The 17,237-nt window shown below is 40.7% G+C and overlaps 1 protein-coding gene across 4 annotated transcripts in view; it reads right to left on the bottom strand.

Moving 5' to 3' along the window:
- The window catches only part of MYPN (myopalladin), a 114,723-nt gene that overhangs the window by 28,210 nt on the left and 69,276 nt on the right, over nucleotides 1–17,237 (bottom strand). For all 4 annotated transcript variants that reach the window (XM_070364520.1, XM_070364519.1, XM_070364518.1 and 1 more), the window contains 4 exons: nucleotides 16,138–16,254; nucleotides 14,995–15,364; nucleotides 4,363–4,956; nucleotides 3,465–3,603 (listed from right to left, as the gene is read on the bottom strand). In XM_070364520.1, coding sequence (XP_070220621.1) covers nucleotides 3,465–3,603; nucleotides 4,363–4,956; nucleotides 14,995–15,364; nucleotides 16,138–16,254 — 1,220 coding nt within the window. The remainder of the gene's footprint in view (nucleotides 1–3,464; nucleotides 3,604–4,362; nucleotides 4,957–14,994; nucleotides 15,365–16,137; nucleotides 16,255–17,237) is intronic.

A 17,237-nucleotide genomic window follows, 5' to 3' on the forward strand; every position in this document is an offset into this window, starting at 1 on the left:
TTTTGCTATTTTTTAAAGTTTTCATCTCTTTAGTCAGTTGATTTGGAGAAGGCAATGGCACCCCACTCCAGTACCCTTGCCTGGAAAATCCCATGGATGGAGGAGCCTGGTAGGCTGCAGTCCATGGTGTTGCTAAGAGTCAGACATGACTGAGTGACTTCACTTTCACTTTTCACTTTCATGCATTGGAGAAGGAAATGGCAACCCACTCCAGTGTTCTTGCCTGGAGAATCCCAGGGATGGGGGAGCCTAGTGGGCTGCTGTCTATGGGGTCACACAGAGTCGGATACGACTGAAGCGACTTAGAGCAGCAGCAGCAGTCAGTTGATTAAAATAGATTATTATCATGGTGATAGTATCTATAATTAGGTATAATCAGAATCCCTGTAGTCAAGTGAGATATTTTCTATAGAGATGCAACAAATCCAAAATTTTCTCCTTGGTCAAAAGTTTCATTATCCTATCTGAAACTAATATAAATCCCAGAGTTGTGACTTAATTCAACAGATATTCCCTGGGCACCTCCTCTGGGCCAGACACAGCAGGGGTGCAGCAATGAGCAAGACCCTCCTCCCCCGACTCCAGCTCTCAGGGAGCTTGTGACTAGTACATCCTGGGTGAACCCACAGCAGATGACATGGGACACTTCATTGTTCCATCACTCAGGGTCCTACCATGCCCACGGTGAAAAATGTAAGGCCAGTGACACATGGTACTTTTATTAGAAAAGAAATAGATGGCAAGATTATTTATTTGCACTCAAGGGAGAATTTTCATGAAGAATTCATGGTAAGAGATGAAAGAGGTAAGATTTAAATAGAAGAAATGACTAAGGCGCTTAGAGAAGAAGGAGATTAGAGGAAAAAAAGGCAGAGCAAGAATTAGGTATTTTTTCCTCCTTGTCATACAGGAGAGTATCTGGGAGCCACACTTTTAAAAGTTTTCATTTGAAAAATGGGAGGGAGGATCAGAATAAAGAGATGGGGAGGTTTCCAGAGAAATGAGGTCAAGGATGAAAGTTGAAATAAGACATTAAATGTCTAAAGCTAATGTGGGAGTAAAAAAATAGATCATCTATATTCCCATGTACCTAGAATGCAGGTATAGACAGCTGTCAATACTCATGTTTCTTTATGATTCTTTTCCACTTTTTCTAAACAGATTTTCTTCTTAACTTCATCAGTGGGCCACAGCACATTTAAACAGTTCTTCATGACTTTTCCCCTATTGTTTCCCAAGACAGCAGTGAACAAAACAGTATTGTAATATGGCCTCAAAACTTCCTCAGATCAACATCTACCAACCTAATGCAAGCATTCCATCTCAGATAGCTCCTTAGTTTCCTGAATTGCATTATGTAGCTTGGCTTTCATTTCATTTCATTGGCACAGAATGCTGTGTAAGATCAATTCTGTAATTAACATACTGTAGTAACTCTAAGAATAATAATCGTCAGAAGAACACTGACATGTGTCACAGTTTTCAGATGGGAAGGCTTGAGATACTTTTTGAGACTCCAAGTTCCTGCTGTTAGCCTTGAATTTAATTCATGATGGAGGCTTAATAGAGTTCTACTGGATTTATAGCACTCTACTCATGGAAATTCATGTTTACATGTACTCACAGTTCATATTAGAGAAAAACCCTACTTTCCCTTTAGTTGGGCAATGGATTAGCATGAATCTCCCTACAGAGTAACCATAAAGGTAAAACCAGACAGACCCTGTGCTGACTTGGTATCGTTTTTACAGGGTTCTAATCGCTCCCTGTCTGAGTTGTAAAAGACAGTCTGAACACAGCTCTGATTTCAGTGATACTTAGAAGGATTAACAACCACAACTGTGATGACAGTATTATAGGAAAACAAATCTGTGCTAGACAGAGCAACGTTTATGGGGTTTGGAGGTAATTGTCGTAAACTGCAGAAGACTGCAGAGGTTCAGGGAAAATGTGTGAATGTCTTGGAAACCAGGCCTCTGGTTCCTGTTCTACCACTGACCTGACAGGTTGACAACTGTGCCTCAGTGTCTCTATCTAGAAGATGGAAAAGAAGCATAGTTGCCTTGGTATTTGCCTCCCAGATATGTATGAATCTGATGAAATGATATATGAAAAGTGTACTTGATTATGGCAAGCTTAAATATTTCCAATTGCTTCAAGTCAATAATTTAAAGTCAATTTTAAAAAACATTTTAAAGCATTATTTTGAGCATTTTAAAAAAGGTATTACTTGATGTGAACCATTTTTAAAGTCTTTATTGAATTTGTTGCAATATTGCCTGTTTCATGTTTTGGTTTCTTGGCCCTGAGGCATGTGAATCTCCCCTACCAGGGATTGAACTCACACCCCCTGCATTGGAAGGCAAAGTCTTAACCATTGGACCACCAGGGAAGTTCCAGTTTTGAGTACTGTAGACACTATATTCAAAAGAATGCACTCAGTAAGAATTTCCCAACATATAATACACTAGTAAAATACTGTGTATCAGTGGCTCCACTGGAAGTAAGATTTAAAAACATGAAGGAAAGCAGCATATGGTCAGGGGAGTGTCAGATCTTGTTTCCAGGGTCACTTATATCACAGACTGCACAATATTTGACATACAGTTTTCACTAAAATTTTATGTTCTATTTGAAAATCAATTTTAATCAGTTCCTACCTGAGGAAATAAACCAAGAGTTAAATTATTAAAATATATATCTGCATTTAAAAAATAACCACCGTACAGAAAGCAAAGATAAATGGCTCAGGACTTCCCTGGTGATCTAGTGGTTTAAACTCCATGCTTCCACTATAGGGGGCATGGGTTTGATCCTTGATCAGGGAACTAAGATCCTGCATGCTATGTGGCACAGACGAAAAAGAAAAACTAGTTCAAATAAAATAGTGTTTCTTTCATATAATGCTTGCATATGACTTTCCTTTTTCTCCTTCAGGGTAAACTAGAAAGCAGGGGGTTGTACAGGTTGAACCACAGGATATTGGCTAATGGCTGTTTCACACAAACTTTAACCTAATGTAAAGATTGAGAGGAACTGGTGAGCAATCCCCAGGCACATTAGGGTTGAAGGAATCAGATAAGAGACAGCTTGGAACTCCAGAGTTCCTTCAAGTCCAGATCACCTCAAGGCTCAGATATTGAAATGTCTCAAAGATGTGATGGTGTTTGCCAATACTGAGCAGAGGATTGCTGGAATGGAAAGCAGACTATCTAGTCCCTCTCAACCGACTCTATTCTAGGTAAACACATGTAAACAAGTAAACTGAATTAGCTATTGGGCTAATGAAGAACTGTGGGTCCATGTGGACAAATTTCCTGCACAAACCATGGTCAGTCTGGACTCTGCCTTCCAAAGCTGCAGTGTCAGTTTCACTGAGGTCAGGTGACCTAAGGACTGAATTAAGCAAACTTACATTCCTTACAATGAAATTCCAATAAATCATCTGAACCCAACAGTCTTACCTGCTGGTTTGATCTGACATCACTGAAATTCATCTTTTTTCCCAAGTCTAGAATCACCGCATTCTTAGTTTCACGGATGTAATCATCACTCACTGGGTGGGAAGACTTTGTATTTTTCTTCATTAGTCCCTGGGATGGCCTGTAAAATTAATTCACCCCTAAGTCACTCATGAAAAGCCCTGGTCAGGGTACAAAGGCCTAGGAATCAGAGTGGTTGGAATGACAACCATACACCAGGAGTCATCAAGCACTTATGTAGGGCATCTTGTGTGCAAAAGTTGAGCGCTGAGCAAAGAATCTGCGTATAGAGGTGTTTTCAGTATTTAAATTATAAAAATATATTTAAAATGCCTGCATGCTAAGTCACTTCATTCATGTCTGATTCTTTGTGACCCCATAGACTGTAGCCCCCCAGGCTCTTCTGTCCATGGGATTCTCCAGGCAGGAATACTGGAGTGGGTTGCCATGCCCTCTTCCAGGGGATCTTCCCAACTTGGGTCTCCTGCATTCACGTGGATTCTTTACCATCTGAGCCACCAGGGAAGCCCATATTTAAAATAATCACGTACTTTTGTCCTAAGGTGTTCAATATCCATTTTGTCTATGAGATAGGATTATAAAGGATAAATGATAGTGATAAGTGACAGGCCTATCCTAGACTAAGCTATTCTTATGCAGACCCCTTCTTAAATGACATCTTTTACATCAAGAAACCTCAATGAGGGACCTCCCTGGTGGTCCACTTGTTAAGACATAACCTTCCAATTCAGGAGGTGGGGGTTCAATCCCTGGTCAGAGAGCTAAGGTCCCACATGCCTTTTGGCCAAAAACCCAAAACATAAAACAGAAGCAGTGTTGTAACCAATTTAATAAAGACTCAAATTTCAGAGATACTTACATGGATGGTGCGCTTTTAGGCAGCCCCATGGCATTGGTGGGTGGGATGGCAGGGAGAGAAGGCAGAACGGAGCTGAGGAAAGCCACTGGGTTCTGAATCCGGCCAGTGGGAGAGACAGGAGCTGGGGACACACAGCGGGGCTGAAACTGGTTTCCGCTGGAGATGGAAAACGTGAGTGGCAGTTGTGCTGGCTCTGTTGGAGCTGGAGTGGGGAGCGGCTCATTTTGGATGGAGGCCCCTCCTAGAGATTTGGTTTGAGCCAAGGGGTGAGTAACTAAGAGGCTTTCTTTGCTCACTGTCCTCTGCATGGCTTGAGGAGTGCTGCTCAGGGTGAACACTGGAGAGCTGGAAGGGGACACGGAGGCCACAGTGGTACTTGTAGAGGGGAAGAAGTGCTTTGGCCGGGCCAAGCTGAATGTCTGTGATGGAGGGGCCTTCGCATGCTTGCTGGACACCGTCACTGCCGGAACAGTAGTGGAGTTCAAAACACTCATGTTGAAAGGAAATTCCTTAGGAGATGAAGGAGATGGGTTTTGCAAATGGTGTTGTTCCAGTAAAACTTGGTTGTGAAGCTGTTGTAGCTGACTGGAGTCACTGCACACAAAACAAGAGTCGGGGGAGAGAAGAGAAACTGTCACCATCGCCTCACCCATCAGAAAGTGTCCAGACAGGCTCTTTATTGTTGGGTTGGTCAAAAAGTTCTTTCAGAAATCAGAATGAACTTTTTGGTCAACCCAGTATCTGCTAAAAATGCACAGCCAGAGCGGCCAGCAATCAGCCAATCAGTTTCTTGTGAGCTCTCTCCTTCTTTCCAGATCTGTTTGATTGCCAGGAAGAAGGGAAAGGCCACCACAATGCACAACTCCATGAGGCATCATTTATTGACATTTTGTGCTTTGTATTGTGACCCTGGTGTTGGGCAACACAGCAGCCCCATTTTAGAATGTTTATAAATTAGGAAGAAGAAATAGAAACAATGGCCCTCTTGTTGGGAATGCTTAAAGTTCCAAGATGAGTAGATAGTATCTGGGTTAGGGGTAGGTAGGCCATGAAATTAAAAGACGCTCCTTGGAAGGAAAGTTATGACCAACCTAGACAGCATATTAAAAAGCAGAAAAATAAATAAATAAATAAAAAGCAGAGACATTACTTTACCAACAAAGGTCCGTCTAGTCAAAGCTATGGTTTTTCTGGTAGTCACATATGGATGTGAGAGTTGGACTACAAAGAAAGCTGAGCGCCGAAGAATTGATGCTTCTGAACTGTGATGCTGGAGAAGACTCTTGAGAGTCCCTTGGACTGCAAGGAGATCCAACCAGTCCATCCTAAAGGAAATCAGTCCTGAATGTTCATTGGAGGGACTGATGCTGAAGCTGAAACTCCAATACTTTGGCTACCTGATGGGAAGAACTGACTCATTTGAAAAGACCCTGATGCTGGGAAAGATTGAAGGCGGGAGGAGAAGGGGACGACAGAGGATGAGATGGCTGGATGACATCATCGAGTCAATGGACGTGAGTTTGAGTAAATTCTGGGAGTTGGTGATGGACAGGGAGGCCTAGTGTGCTGCAGTCCATGGGGTTGCAAAGACTCAGACATGACTCAGTGACTGAACTGAACTGAACTAGGGTTAGGGTTAGGGTTGGGCTCCTGGACAGAAGGTGTTGAGCTACACACTGATGTTAGTTACTAACACTAAAGAGGACTGAATTCCCCACAAAATGTGCTGGATTCATCACTCTGCCTCATTTTAGAGCAAACCTTAGCAAAGCAGCTGGATATGTCTTGGTGTTTCTCATCCTCTTCTAACAACAAAGCTTTATAGATAAGGTAACCATATGTTTCGATGCATTCTAGACCATCCTCCTTTATGCCTGTTTTCCTGCCATAATTACTACTGGTGCTCTTTTGCTCTCAAAAATGTCATGGTTTCAATGCTAGATTATATGGTCACCATAATTATAAATGTTGCCTTAGACTTGGCTTGTGCCTAAAAAAAGGAAGATGATCAAGCTGGGAGCACTTTCTCTATTTAAAGAAATCTGACTCACAGAATCGTATGATTTGCCTTAAGTCCCACAGTCTAATACTTTCTCTTAAAATAGTTAATTATTTTTTAATAAATAAAATGGAAAATGTCTAAATACTATGCTGCTGCTGCTGCTGCTAAGTCACTTCAGTCGTGTCCGACTCTGTGCGACCCCATAGACGGCAGCCTACCAGGCTTCTCTGTCCCTGGGATTCTCCAGGCAAGAACACTGGAGTGGGTTGCCATTTCCTTCTCCAATGCAGGAAAGTGAAAAGTGAGAGTGAAGTCGCTCAGTTGTGTCTGACTTTTAGCGACCCCATGGACTGCAGCCAACCAGGCTCCTCCATCCATGGGATTTTCCATCCATCCAAGAGCACTGGAGTGGGGTGCCATCGCCTTCTCCACTAAATACTATATATGCATCAAATTGTCAGGGCTGTCAAGTTTTGCTGTTTAGGAGACTCTCCTCTTGAGAAAATAACCATAGGAGGAGCCACAAGTGAGCCCACAGTGCTTCAACCACCATGGTTTTATGTTCTCTGAAAGTATACCTGGAACATAGAAGATGATCTGCTGAACATGAGATCTATTCTACATTTTCATACCATTGGGAAAGTCAACACCAACAATATCAAGTCAGGGGCTTCTCTGGAGGCTCAGTGATAAAGAATCCTGCTGATGCAGGACACATGGATTCGATCTCTGATCTGGGAGGATTCCATATGCTGTGGAGCAACTGAACTCGTGGGCAACAACTATTGAGCCTGTGCTCTGGACCCTGGAGCCACAACTGCTGTAGCCTGTGTGTCCTAGAGCCAGTGCTCTGCAACAACAACAAAAGCCCCACCCCCCACCCCTCCTGCAATGAGAAGCCTGTGCAGGGCAACTAGAGAAAAGCCTGCACAGTAGCGAAGACCCAGTACAATAAAAACTAAATAATAAATGAAACTATATATTTTTTAAAAAAGATTGAGTCAGAAGGCTCTCCAAACCTTGATTTAAAAAAATCATTGGAGTTTAAGGCAGTTTTCCTTCCCTTCGTTGACATTTTTGATACACAATATATGGAAGAGTAACTTCACAAAGTAGAGACCAATCTCTGCTTTCATTAAAATACTTTCTCCTGTCAAATGCTACATACTGTATGATCCTTTGTTAAACTATGAAAACTCTCATCTTGGATTAAACTAAGAATTTAGAAGTACTAGCCCCACTTGGCAGAGTAACTTTCTTCCCCCCTTTTAGAAATTAGTATTTAAGCTGAGAGAATAAAGTAAAATTAATTAAACCTTTTCATTTTATTTAGCAATCAAGAGAAGTAGAAGTATCTTTCTTAGATACCCTTAGAAAAATGTACACAATTAACATTATTTCTGCTGGTGTTAACTTTCCCAATGGCATGAGAATATAAGACCTTTACACTGTTAATGGATCTCATATTTGGCAGGTCCCATTCTGTGAATCTATAGCATAAAGACAATGTTGTGTGATTTTTAGGACAGGTTTGTATTGTATTCTTGAGTAAATTTTAATCTGATGATGATGCAGAAATATTTTCTTGTGGTTTGGAAGTAGAAAAAGTAGTATATGAAAACTAAGTGATCTTAGAAAGCTGGGGATGAAAAAAAGGGGCCAGGAAGTCACTTGATATTGATTCTGATTTTCTTTTAGTTCCCATTGAATGAAAACCAAGAACTAGCTTTTAACTTTAAGTCAGACTTTAAATAGCATCTTGGCCCTTATAATTTAATGCAGTATATTGGAGGGTCACAAACCTTAAACATAATGATATATGAGATACAGCATCAAATTGTTTTGATTATCTAAGATTCTGGAAGAATTCATTTGAGAATAATGTGTCTTTTTGATTGATAGGCTTCCCTGATGGCTCAGATGATGAATCTGCTGCAATGCAGGAGACCTGGGTTTGATCCCTGGGTCAGGAAGGTCCCCTGGAGAAGGGAATTGCAACCCACTCCAGTATTTTTGCCTGGAGACTCCCATGGACAGTGGAGCCTGGCGGGCTACAGTCCATGGTGTCACAAAGAGTTGGACATGACTTTTTTTCTCCAAATGTTACTAAGCTCTATCTTGTTTCAGAAGGGATTTAAAACACCTGTTTCAATTTGCTTATTCATTACAACAGGGCAAGGTGTCAATTCTAGTAGTCCACAAACTTTTATTGAATCTTCTGTATGTTTACTTTGCTAGGTGCTATAGGATATACAAATATGCCTCAGATAGTATGAACTATTCAGGGCTTAAAAAAATCTTTCTATATATGCATGTAACACAAATAACGAGTGGTTATTTACATACGACATATTTGTTGTTGTCATTCAATTCAGTTATAGAATTTACTATTTAATAATGATACACATTGCAGTGAAAGAAGAAAGGAAAAGTTAATTACAAAGCATACAAAACCCTAAACCTTTCTAATTCAAAATAACAGCCTATCATAAATTGCTGTACGCTCAGCTGTTCACATCTTGTTGCTGTGAGGATTTCTGAAATCAGGGTTATACCCAAGCTTTCTTTCTGTAGATTATCAACACTCTCGGGTTATCTGAAAATATCTTTTCTCTTGTCACAACTTAGTTAAAGCATAATGCTCAAAAATATGGCCTCAGCAGAAAGATTTAATCCTAATCCTGGCTCTGCCACTGATTATGTGTGTGGTTTGGTGTGGTTTCTAGGTTTTTTCGACCCCGATTTCTTCATAAGTAAAATAGGAGTAAGTAATTTCTCTTCACATTGTTGTGAGAATTGGTAGATGAATCACCTAAATCAATTGAGTGATCAACAAATTGTGGCTATTATATTTTTCAGTTTCTGAACTACAGATGCCAATTTTAAGATTTGTAAGAATGAACATGGGTTTCAAAAATGTTAAGGTTGCTTCTTATTGTGGTTCTGGAATATGAAAGAATTTCTTAGGGATTTTAAGTGGTTGAGATAAAATGTCAAGGCTTCATGATAAGCACTGTAGAACAAACTTGGGCTATTGTATCAAGTACCTTTGAAAGCAGTTTTGGCGACAACAGTTGGGGCGGTGTGCTCTGGAGCCAGCTCTCATTGGCTCTGGAGAGGAGATTGTGCACACCTCATCCCAATTCCCAGTTCAACGATCTTTCTTTAGTAACTTGAAATCATCCCTGGTGGGAGGAAATTGGCAAGTGCTGCAAGTCAGGGCTTCCCTGCCTCTGTTGGTAATTAAAACATTTGCCAGTGCACCACTGATTAAGATAACTAATTCTGGGTAAATGTGTCCTTGCAATCAGATTTAGCTGTGGTTTTAGCAGTGGTAATCATGCTGGCTGTGCAGGGAGCATAAAAGGCAAAGAAACCTCACTAATTTAGGCACCACTGGCTAGAGAGTCAATTGGCCTGGGAAAGGATCCAGGCATAGTTTTTAAGTGTAGGTGAATTGTTCTTAAACTTCAGCGAGCTTCAGAATCCTCTGTTGGGCTTGTTAAAAAGATAGAAATCTGGGTCCCACGCCCAGGGCTTCTGGTTCAGTAGGTCTTAGTGGAATACTAGAGCTTGTATTAGTTCTATCAGGCCCCAAGGGGATGCCAGTGCTTTGAACAGCAGGCCTCTAGGTGATTCTTGCCTGCATCCAAGACTGAGAACCGCTGCTCTAGAGAAACACTTGTCCCCAAAGCATACGTTTTCCCAGTACATTCTCATTTTGTCTCTGACATTTTATCCACTTTAAATGTTTATTCTTGTTTTTCTGGCCATGGAGGAATGTGTGTATGGGGCTGGGTGGGGTGACAATGGGTTGTAAGTCAGGTTCACCAACTTTTACACTCGTAGTTTCCAACTGGCTGTACCTAAGAATAATCTGTGGAGAGATTATGATTCAGCTGGGGTGCAAGGCATAAATATTTTTCAGAAGCTCTACATTTTATTCTAGGGTGTAGCCAGGATGAAGAATCACTTCTTTAGATAGCTTAATATTCAAGTTGAAAATTTCAAAGTCTAAATTATCTAGGTTTTGATGATAGTGTTTAAAAATGACAGTTTCCCTTTGCAGTTTTAAGATCTATAAGAATTCTATTTTCTATATGAATGGCAAATTGAAGAACAAGCAGAAAATGGTATCCTCAAGATTACTGAGTCAATATGTTTTAATGTAAAAACCTAAAAGATTAACATCAATAAGGTTAAAACCAGTAAGAAAGTGTGTAAGCATGTGGATTCACAAAGGGAGTATGTGTGTGTATGAGAGAGAGAGAGGGAGGAAGGAAAAACGGAGGAAGCGGGGAGCATCCGCATGCATATTCTTGTCTCTAATACGAAATTTAAGGAAGGCAAGACATATTAAAGAATTATATAGTGCTGAGGACTGGATTTTTAGAAGGTGTCACTACATAACTTAGTAGAATTTGTATATTCATTGAAAATTTCATGTGGTAGCTACTGCTGGCTGACTACTTAATTCTCCCCTTTGTAAAGGGACTTGATTTTACCCATGGAGCCAACTTGTGCAGCTAAAGACTACACTTCCCAGCTTCCTTTGTTAGTATGCCATGTGACTAAGTTCTGGCCAGTGAAATATAAGCAGGTGATTTGGAGTGAGTCCTTAGAAGACTCCTTTAAAAGACAGTAATATCACGACTTCTACCCATTTGTTCTTTCTGCTGCTTGAAACGCAGACGTGATGACTAGACCACTGTCTAGTCAAGTACCCTCTTGGACCATGAGAGTACTTGGAGAAGAAGCCAGTGCTAAAATGGCAGAGCAGAAGATAAAAGACTGGGTTCTTAATGACTATAGAGCCCTGATAACAGCCCCAGCAGCCCCTCTAATTCCTTTATTTCATAGAAAAATAAACCCTCATGTATTTAACTCACTGTTACTTTGGACTTTCTGCAACATGAAGGTAAATCTAATAGTAAGTGGAGGCTCTACAAAATGGCAAATGGATTGTCTGGGGTTACCTGTTCCCACAACTCGCTTCTCTGGGAATTGCCTTCACACACAGTTGTGATTTGATCCGTTTGGCTCTTCTTCCCTGTAAACCTAAATCCTCTGCACCTGACAAGGATGGGCTGATTGGTATTTGGAATGGAGCTACTGAGAACGATGTAGTTAGCAGTGAAAACAAAGTGAAAGTGAAAGTCCCTCAGTGGTGTCCGACTCTTTGCGACCCCATGGACTATAGAGTCCATGGAATTCTCCAGGCCAGAATACTGGAGTGGGTAGCCTTTCCGTTCTCCAGGGGATCTTCCCAACGCCCCAGGATCGAACCCAGGTCTCCTGCATTGCAGGCAGATTCTTTACTAGCTGAGCCACAGGGAAGCCCAGTTAACAGTGGAACTGGACACAAATTGTGATAGGACATGTCATTATGGGCCGGATATGAGTTGATGAGGCTTCCAAGACAGAAGAGTGGAGAGGATATGCAAAGAGGAAGCAAGGGGGTGCTCAGGACGGAGCATGAACAGCAGATAGAAGCCGGACTGACCATACATGTGATCCTAGCTCCTAATGAGAGAGTCAGTCCCTAGGCAGGTTGATAACAAGTCTGGGGTCCCTGAGGAAGAGAGAGAGGGATCTGGGGCTCTTGAGGAGGAGATAGATATCTGGAATTCTCAAGGAGGAAAAAAGGACAAATGTCTTTTTTTTTTCTCTACATTCCTTAGTTTTAGTCTCATAAAATATTTGTTTCTTTAAGCCCAGAATTGATGATTACACAACAAAGAACTCAGTTTAAACTCTGTACTAAGGATTATATAACAACAATGTATCCTGTTTGAGGACAGTTTCTCTTTGAAAACCTTCTGACTAATCCTGTTATTTTAGAATGTTTATTATGGGAGTGGGTCTGGTAAGATCTTTCTATTGTTAGTTCTAATCCTGTCATCTTCAAAAGTAAATTGTGGGAGTGGGCCTAGTAAGATCTTTACAACTTTGAGAAATTCTTTTGATTTACTATAATGACCAGTTGAAAAAGTATATAACTCCCTTGCTAACACTAGCGAAGGGGGCACTCTCCATCCCCCTTCTGATATCTATGTCAGAAGCTTTCTCTGTCCCTTTTCACTTTACTAAAACTCTGCTACACGAAAGCTCTTGAGTGATCAAGCCTGGTCCCTGGTCCCAAAGCTAAATCTTCTTCGGAGATCACAAATCCAACATTGTTCACCGTAAGCTATCACTGACTCCCTACTCTCCTTCTCTGTGCAGGGCCTGGCTGTGTTTTGTTTCCCATTCCTCCTTATATCCCTACAATAACCTCTTCCCTTCTTTTTACTTCAAGTAATTCCTCTTTCCTGTGACTGGCAGAACTTTGAGGGGACAGAAGTTTAATTTATATGCAGAGTACATCATGAGAAACACTGGGCTGGATGAAGCACAAGCTGGAATCAAGATTACAGGGAGAAATATCAATAACCTCAGATATGCAGATGACACCACCCTTTCACACAGAAAGTGAAGAACCACTAAAGAACCTCTTGATGAAAGCAAAAGAGGAGAGTACAAAAAGTTGGCTTAAAGCTCAACATTCAGAATACTAAGATCATGGCATCTAGTCCCATCACTTCATGGCAAATAGATGGGGAAACAGTGGAAACAGTGACAGACTTTATTTTTGGGGGCCCCAAAATCACTGAAGATGGTGACTGCAGCCATAAAATTAAAAGACACTTGCTCCTTGGAAGAAAAGCTATGACCAACCTAGACAATCTATTAAAAAGCAGAGATATTACTTTGCCAACAAATGTCCATCTAGTCAAAGCTATGGTTTCTCCAGTAGTCATGTATGGATGTGAGAGTTGAACTGTAAAGAAAGCTGAGCACCGAAGAATTGATGCTTTTGAACTGTGGTGTTGGAGAAGACTCTTGAGGGTCCCTTGGACTGCAAGGAGATCCAACCAGTCCATCCTAAAGGAAATCAATCCTGAATGTTCATTGGAGGGACTGATGCTGAAGCTGAAACTCCAATACTTTGGCTACCTGATGGGAAGAACGGACTCATTTGAAAAGACCCTGATGCTGGGAAAGATTGAAGGCAGGAGGAGAAGGGGACAATAGAGGATGAGATGGTTGGATGGCATCACCAACTCAATGGACTTGAGTTTGAGTAAATTCTAGGAGTTTGTGATGGACAGGGAGGCCTGGTGTGCTGCAGTCCATGGGGTCACAAAGAGTCAGACAAGACAGAGTGACTAAACTGAAGTATTTCTGGGTGTAACTTGTATGTTTTGTAACATTTAATTTTATGCCCAGAATTTGTGTGGTAGGGAGAAAAATATAAAACTAAGCAACATGAGCTGCTTCCAGTGAGTACCTTGTGGTCAGCACCAAGGAACACATGATGGGAGTCCTATTACTGTAGATTTCATTGTTGATATTTAAAGGTCTATGTACTTATCAATGTAACTTTTATGACTTTGATGTGTGGATCAAACAGAACATAATAGTACTGTCACGTTCAATGTTTGCTTTACTGTGGATGCACGTTAAATATTGCAACAGGACGCTGATGGAAGCTCTGAAGAGGGTTTGGGCCACAAGTGCATCAGATCCAGAGGTGCCTGAATTTTTATGACTTCTTTCATCCCATTACATTTATGTGAAGCCTACTGTGATTGCCACAGCATATCTAGCCATACCAAGGAACTATCTGAAAAACAGTTGATATCTTTTCTATAATGAGTATAAAAACTTAAGCTGAAGTAGAAACAGGAAATAGAGAGATGAAATTATAGGCTGTAAAGATTATTAGACCTAAGAAAGGGCTTTGTAAGAAGCGTATAGAGGTGGGAGGAAGGTTCAGGTGGGCGGCACCTAGGATCTGTGTATATCTATGGCTGATTCATATTGATGTATGGCAGAAACCAACACAAAAATTATAAAGCAATTATCCTTCAATTAAAAAAAATTAATTGAAAAAACAGACCAATAGACACAAAGATATTTATAACATCCCAGAAGTGGCGAATTTGGGTTTTAAAATCCAGCCAGTTTTAGTACAGGGGACTATATTCAATATTTTGTAATAACTTACAAGAAAAAAGAATCTGAAAAGGAATACATATGTATAACTAAATCACTTTGCTGTCCATCAGAAACTAGCACAACATTGTAAGTCAACTATATCCTCATTTTTTTAAAAAAGGAAAAAATTCAGGTGCAAAAAATACTGAAGGATGTGGAGGGACTCCCCGGACACTACAGAGGTTAAGACTGTGCTTCCACTTTAGGGGACACAGTTCGATCTTTGGTTGGGGAATTAAGATTGTGCAAGCTGCTCAGTGCAGCCAAAAAGTAAAATGGCTCAAGAAGCTGAGTCAAAAAAATTTATTAAAACAGAAAAGTGCAGAAGTGCTTCACCTGAAGCCGCCTAGTATAGAAGAAACATTTTTTGGAGCCAGTTTAGATGCAGCATTTCTTGGAAGTAGGATATGAATAGTAAGGGGTGGTAGTGAGAGCACGTTTGCACTGATGTGAGGACATATGACTTGCAAAGCACTTAATGTGTGTCCTCTCATTTCATAATCCTCCTTTTCAGCTTCTTCATTTTTAAGAAGGGCAGACTCAGAGCAGGTCACAGGCACTCTTGGTTATCCATTCTCATTTTTACTTACAGTTTGGGTTTGGCCAGAACTGGAGGGGGCTCTTTGACGGGTGAGGAAGGCTCAGAGATTTTTGCTGACTGTCCATTGAATCTCTCCTGGAAGGAATCTGGCCTGGTCTGCTGGGTGGTCACCATGCCACCCTCAGAGGATTCTTCGCTTCCTTTGTCATCTTCAGGCAGGTTGAAGTGCACACGGAGCCCGATCCTCGAGCTGGACCGGGGCTCGTTGTGGTTCACCAGCACCCCTTCCAGTTTGGGTTTAGGGGGTTGTTCCACAGGAGGCTCTGGGTTGGGTGGGGATGGCTGTTGCTCAGTAAGAGCCAGGTTGGTGGTGGAGTTGGCTGAGTGAAGAGACCCATTGTTTCTGAGATCTTCATTTCCTGAAAGGATGATAACAGGACGTGAGCCATTAGCCATACTCAACAAGACTGAGAAAGGACTGTACACCTGAGTTGGGGCCGGAATCCAACTTAGGCGAATGTGCTAATGAGAGATGCTTGTCAAAAACAGAAAACACAATCTGAGGCATTAATGAATGGTAAGGATACCGGGGGGGGGGACTCAAAAAAATCTAAGTAGCATTTTGGAAAGAATTTTAGAAGTCTATGTAAGACCAAGGAGATGTTTTTTAGGGAATATCATAAATAACAGCAGGATAAATGAGATGGTGGTGATAAATGCGATAAGAAATTAGAAATTGAATTCTGTTCAGAAACACTTTCCTCAATAATTCAAAAAAATTTTAGGAGAGCTACACTAGCTTCATATAAAAAGCAGTAAGAAAGGGTAAAGTATACTCTTCATACTCATATTCAAAATCTTAGTCTAAACCAATGGTCCCCAACCTGTTTGGCACCAGCGACTGGTTTTGTGGAAGGCAATTTTTCCATGCACTGGGGTTGGGGAGGTTGGTTTCAGGATGATTCATTCAAGTGCATTACATTTATTATGCCGCTGCTGATCTGACAGGAGGTGGAACTCAAACAGTAAAGTGAGATGGGGAGCAGCTGTAAATACAGAGGAAGTTTCACTTGCTCACCTGCCACTCACCTCCTGCTGCATGGCCTAGTTCCTAACAGGCCATGGACTGGTACTGATCTGGTGGTTAGGGAATCCCTGGTCTAGACGGTTATGGCATTGAAAGAATCCTTACCTCTCACATCTAGCTGTGCAATGCTTGACACTGTGCCGTATTTGTTGCTTGCAGTACATGTGAAGCACCCAGAGTCTTCTGCAAATACCTCAGCAATGACCAAAGTACAGATCTCCTCTAAAGTCAATAAAGCAGAGATGGTTACTGACTTTTTATGGAAATGGAATTATGGAATTTTCTGATATTAGATAGTGATTCTATAAAAGTCAATAGAAGAAGAGAATTACATCGTTTGAAAATAATTAGTCCAATTATTTGATTGAATTGACTGGTTAGCAGACCAAATGAGCCAAAGGATGTAAAATGAATAACTCCATGCAGACACTCAGCAAGAGAATTTAATAATAATATAATCAGATTATGAATTCATAAATATGTTTTTATGTCATCAGTCCAGAAAACAAAAGTAGAACCAAGAAACAATAAGCTTAAAATCACAAAAACAAAGGATTTAAAGCAAAAGGAGGCTATGGCTGATTCATGCTGATGTATAGCAGAAACCAACACAATATTGTAAAGCAATTATCCTTCAATTAAAATTAAATAAATTTTTTTAAAAAGCAAAAGGAGTTCTGTGTGAACTAAAAGGACTGAAAAAATGATTTTTAAGCCCAGATCTCACTATTTCCATGGAGAACTATTTTCTTCTTTTTTGGTGACCTATTCTGTGGGGAACTTTTGTCCTGAGGTAATTTTAAATGAAGGCCATAATTTAAAACTGGACAGTAATATTTTGCTTAGCTACTGGTAATTAGCTGGTAGAGCAACTTAGAATTCTGGGTGAAAGAAAAGCACCTTTTCTTTTGTGATACTATGGTAATTCTTATAAGATTACTCCAATACAGAGCATGAACCCCCTTTGAGTAACTGCTGAAGCGATTCCCAGATAGAATCATATGATTACAGCCTTAAGTTATTATAGTTAGGTGTTCCTTGGCAACTAATGAAGAGAGATATAAGATGGTAACATAAACCTCCAGTTATCACTTAGTGGAACTGACATTAAAAACAAAATTAACAAAAGCAGAGTTGTATTAGAAACTTGGCATCTCAGTGTTTCATGATAACTGGATTGAATTAGCTGGATAACTTCTAGGAAA

Source organism: Bos mutus, chromosome 28 (assembly GCF_027580195.1).
Source record: "Bos mutus isolate GX-2022 chromosome 28, NWIPB_WYAK_1.1, whole genome shotgun sequence".
Taxonomy (NCBI): Eukaryota; Metazoa; Chordata; class Mammalia; order Artiodactyla; family Bovidae; genus Bos; species Bos mutus.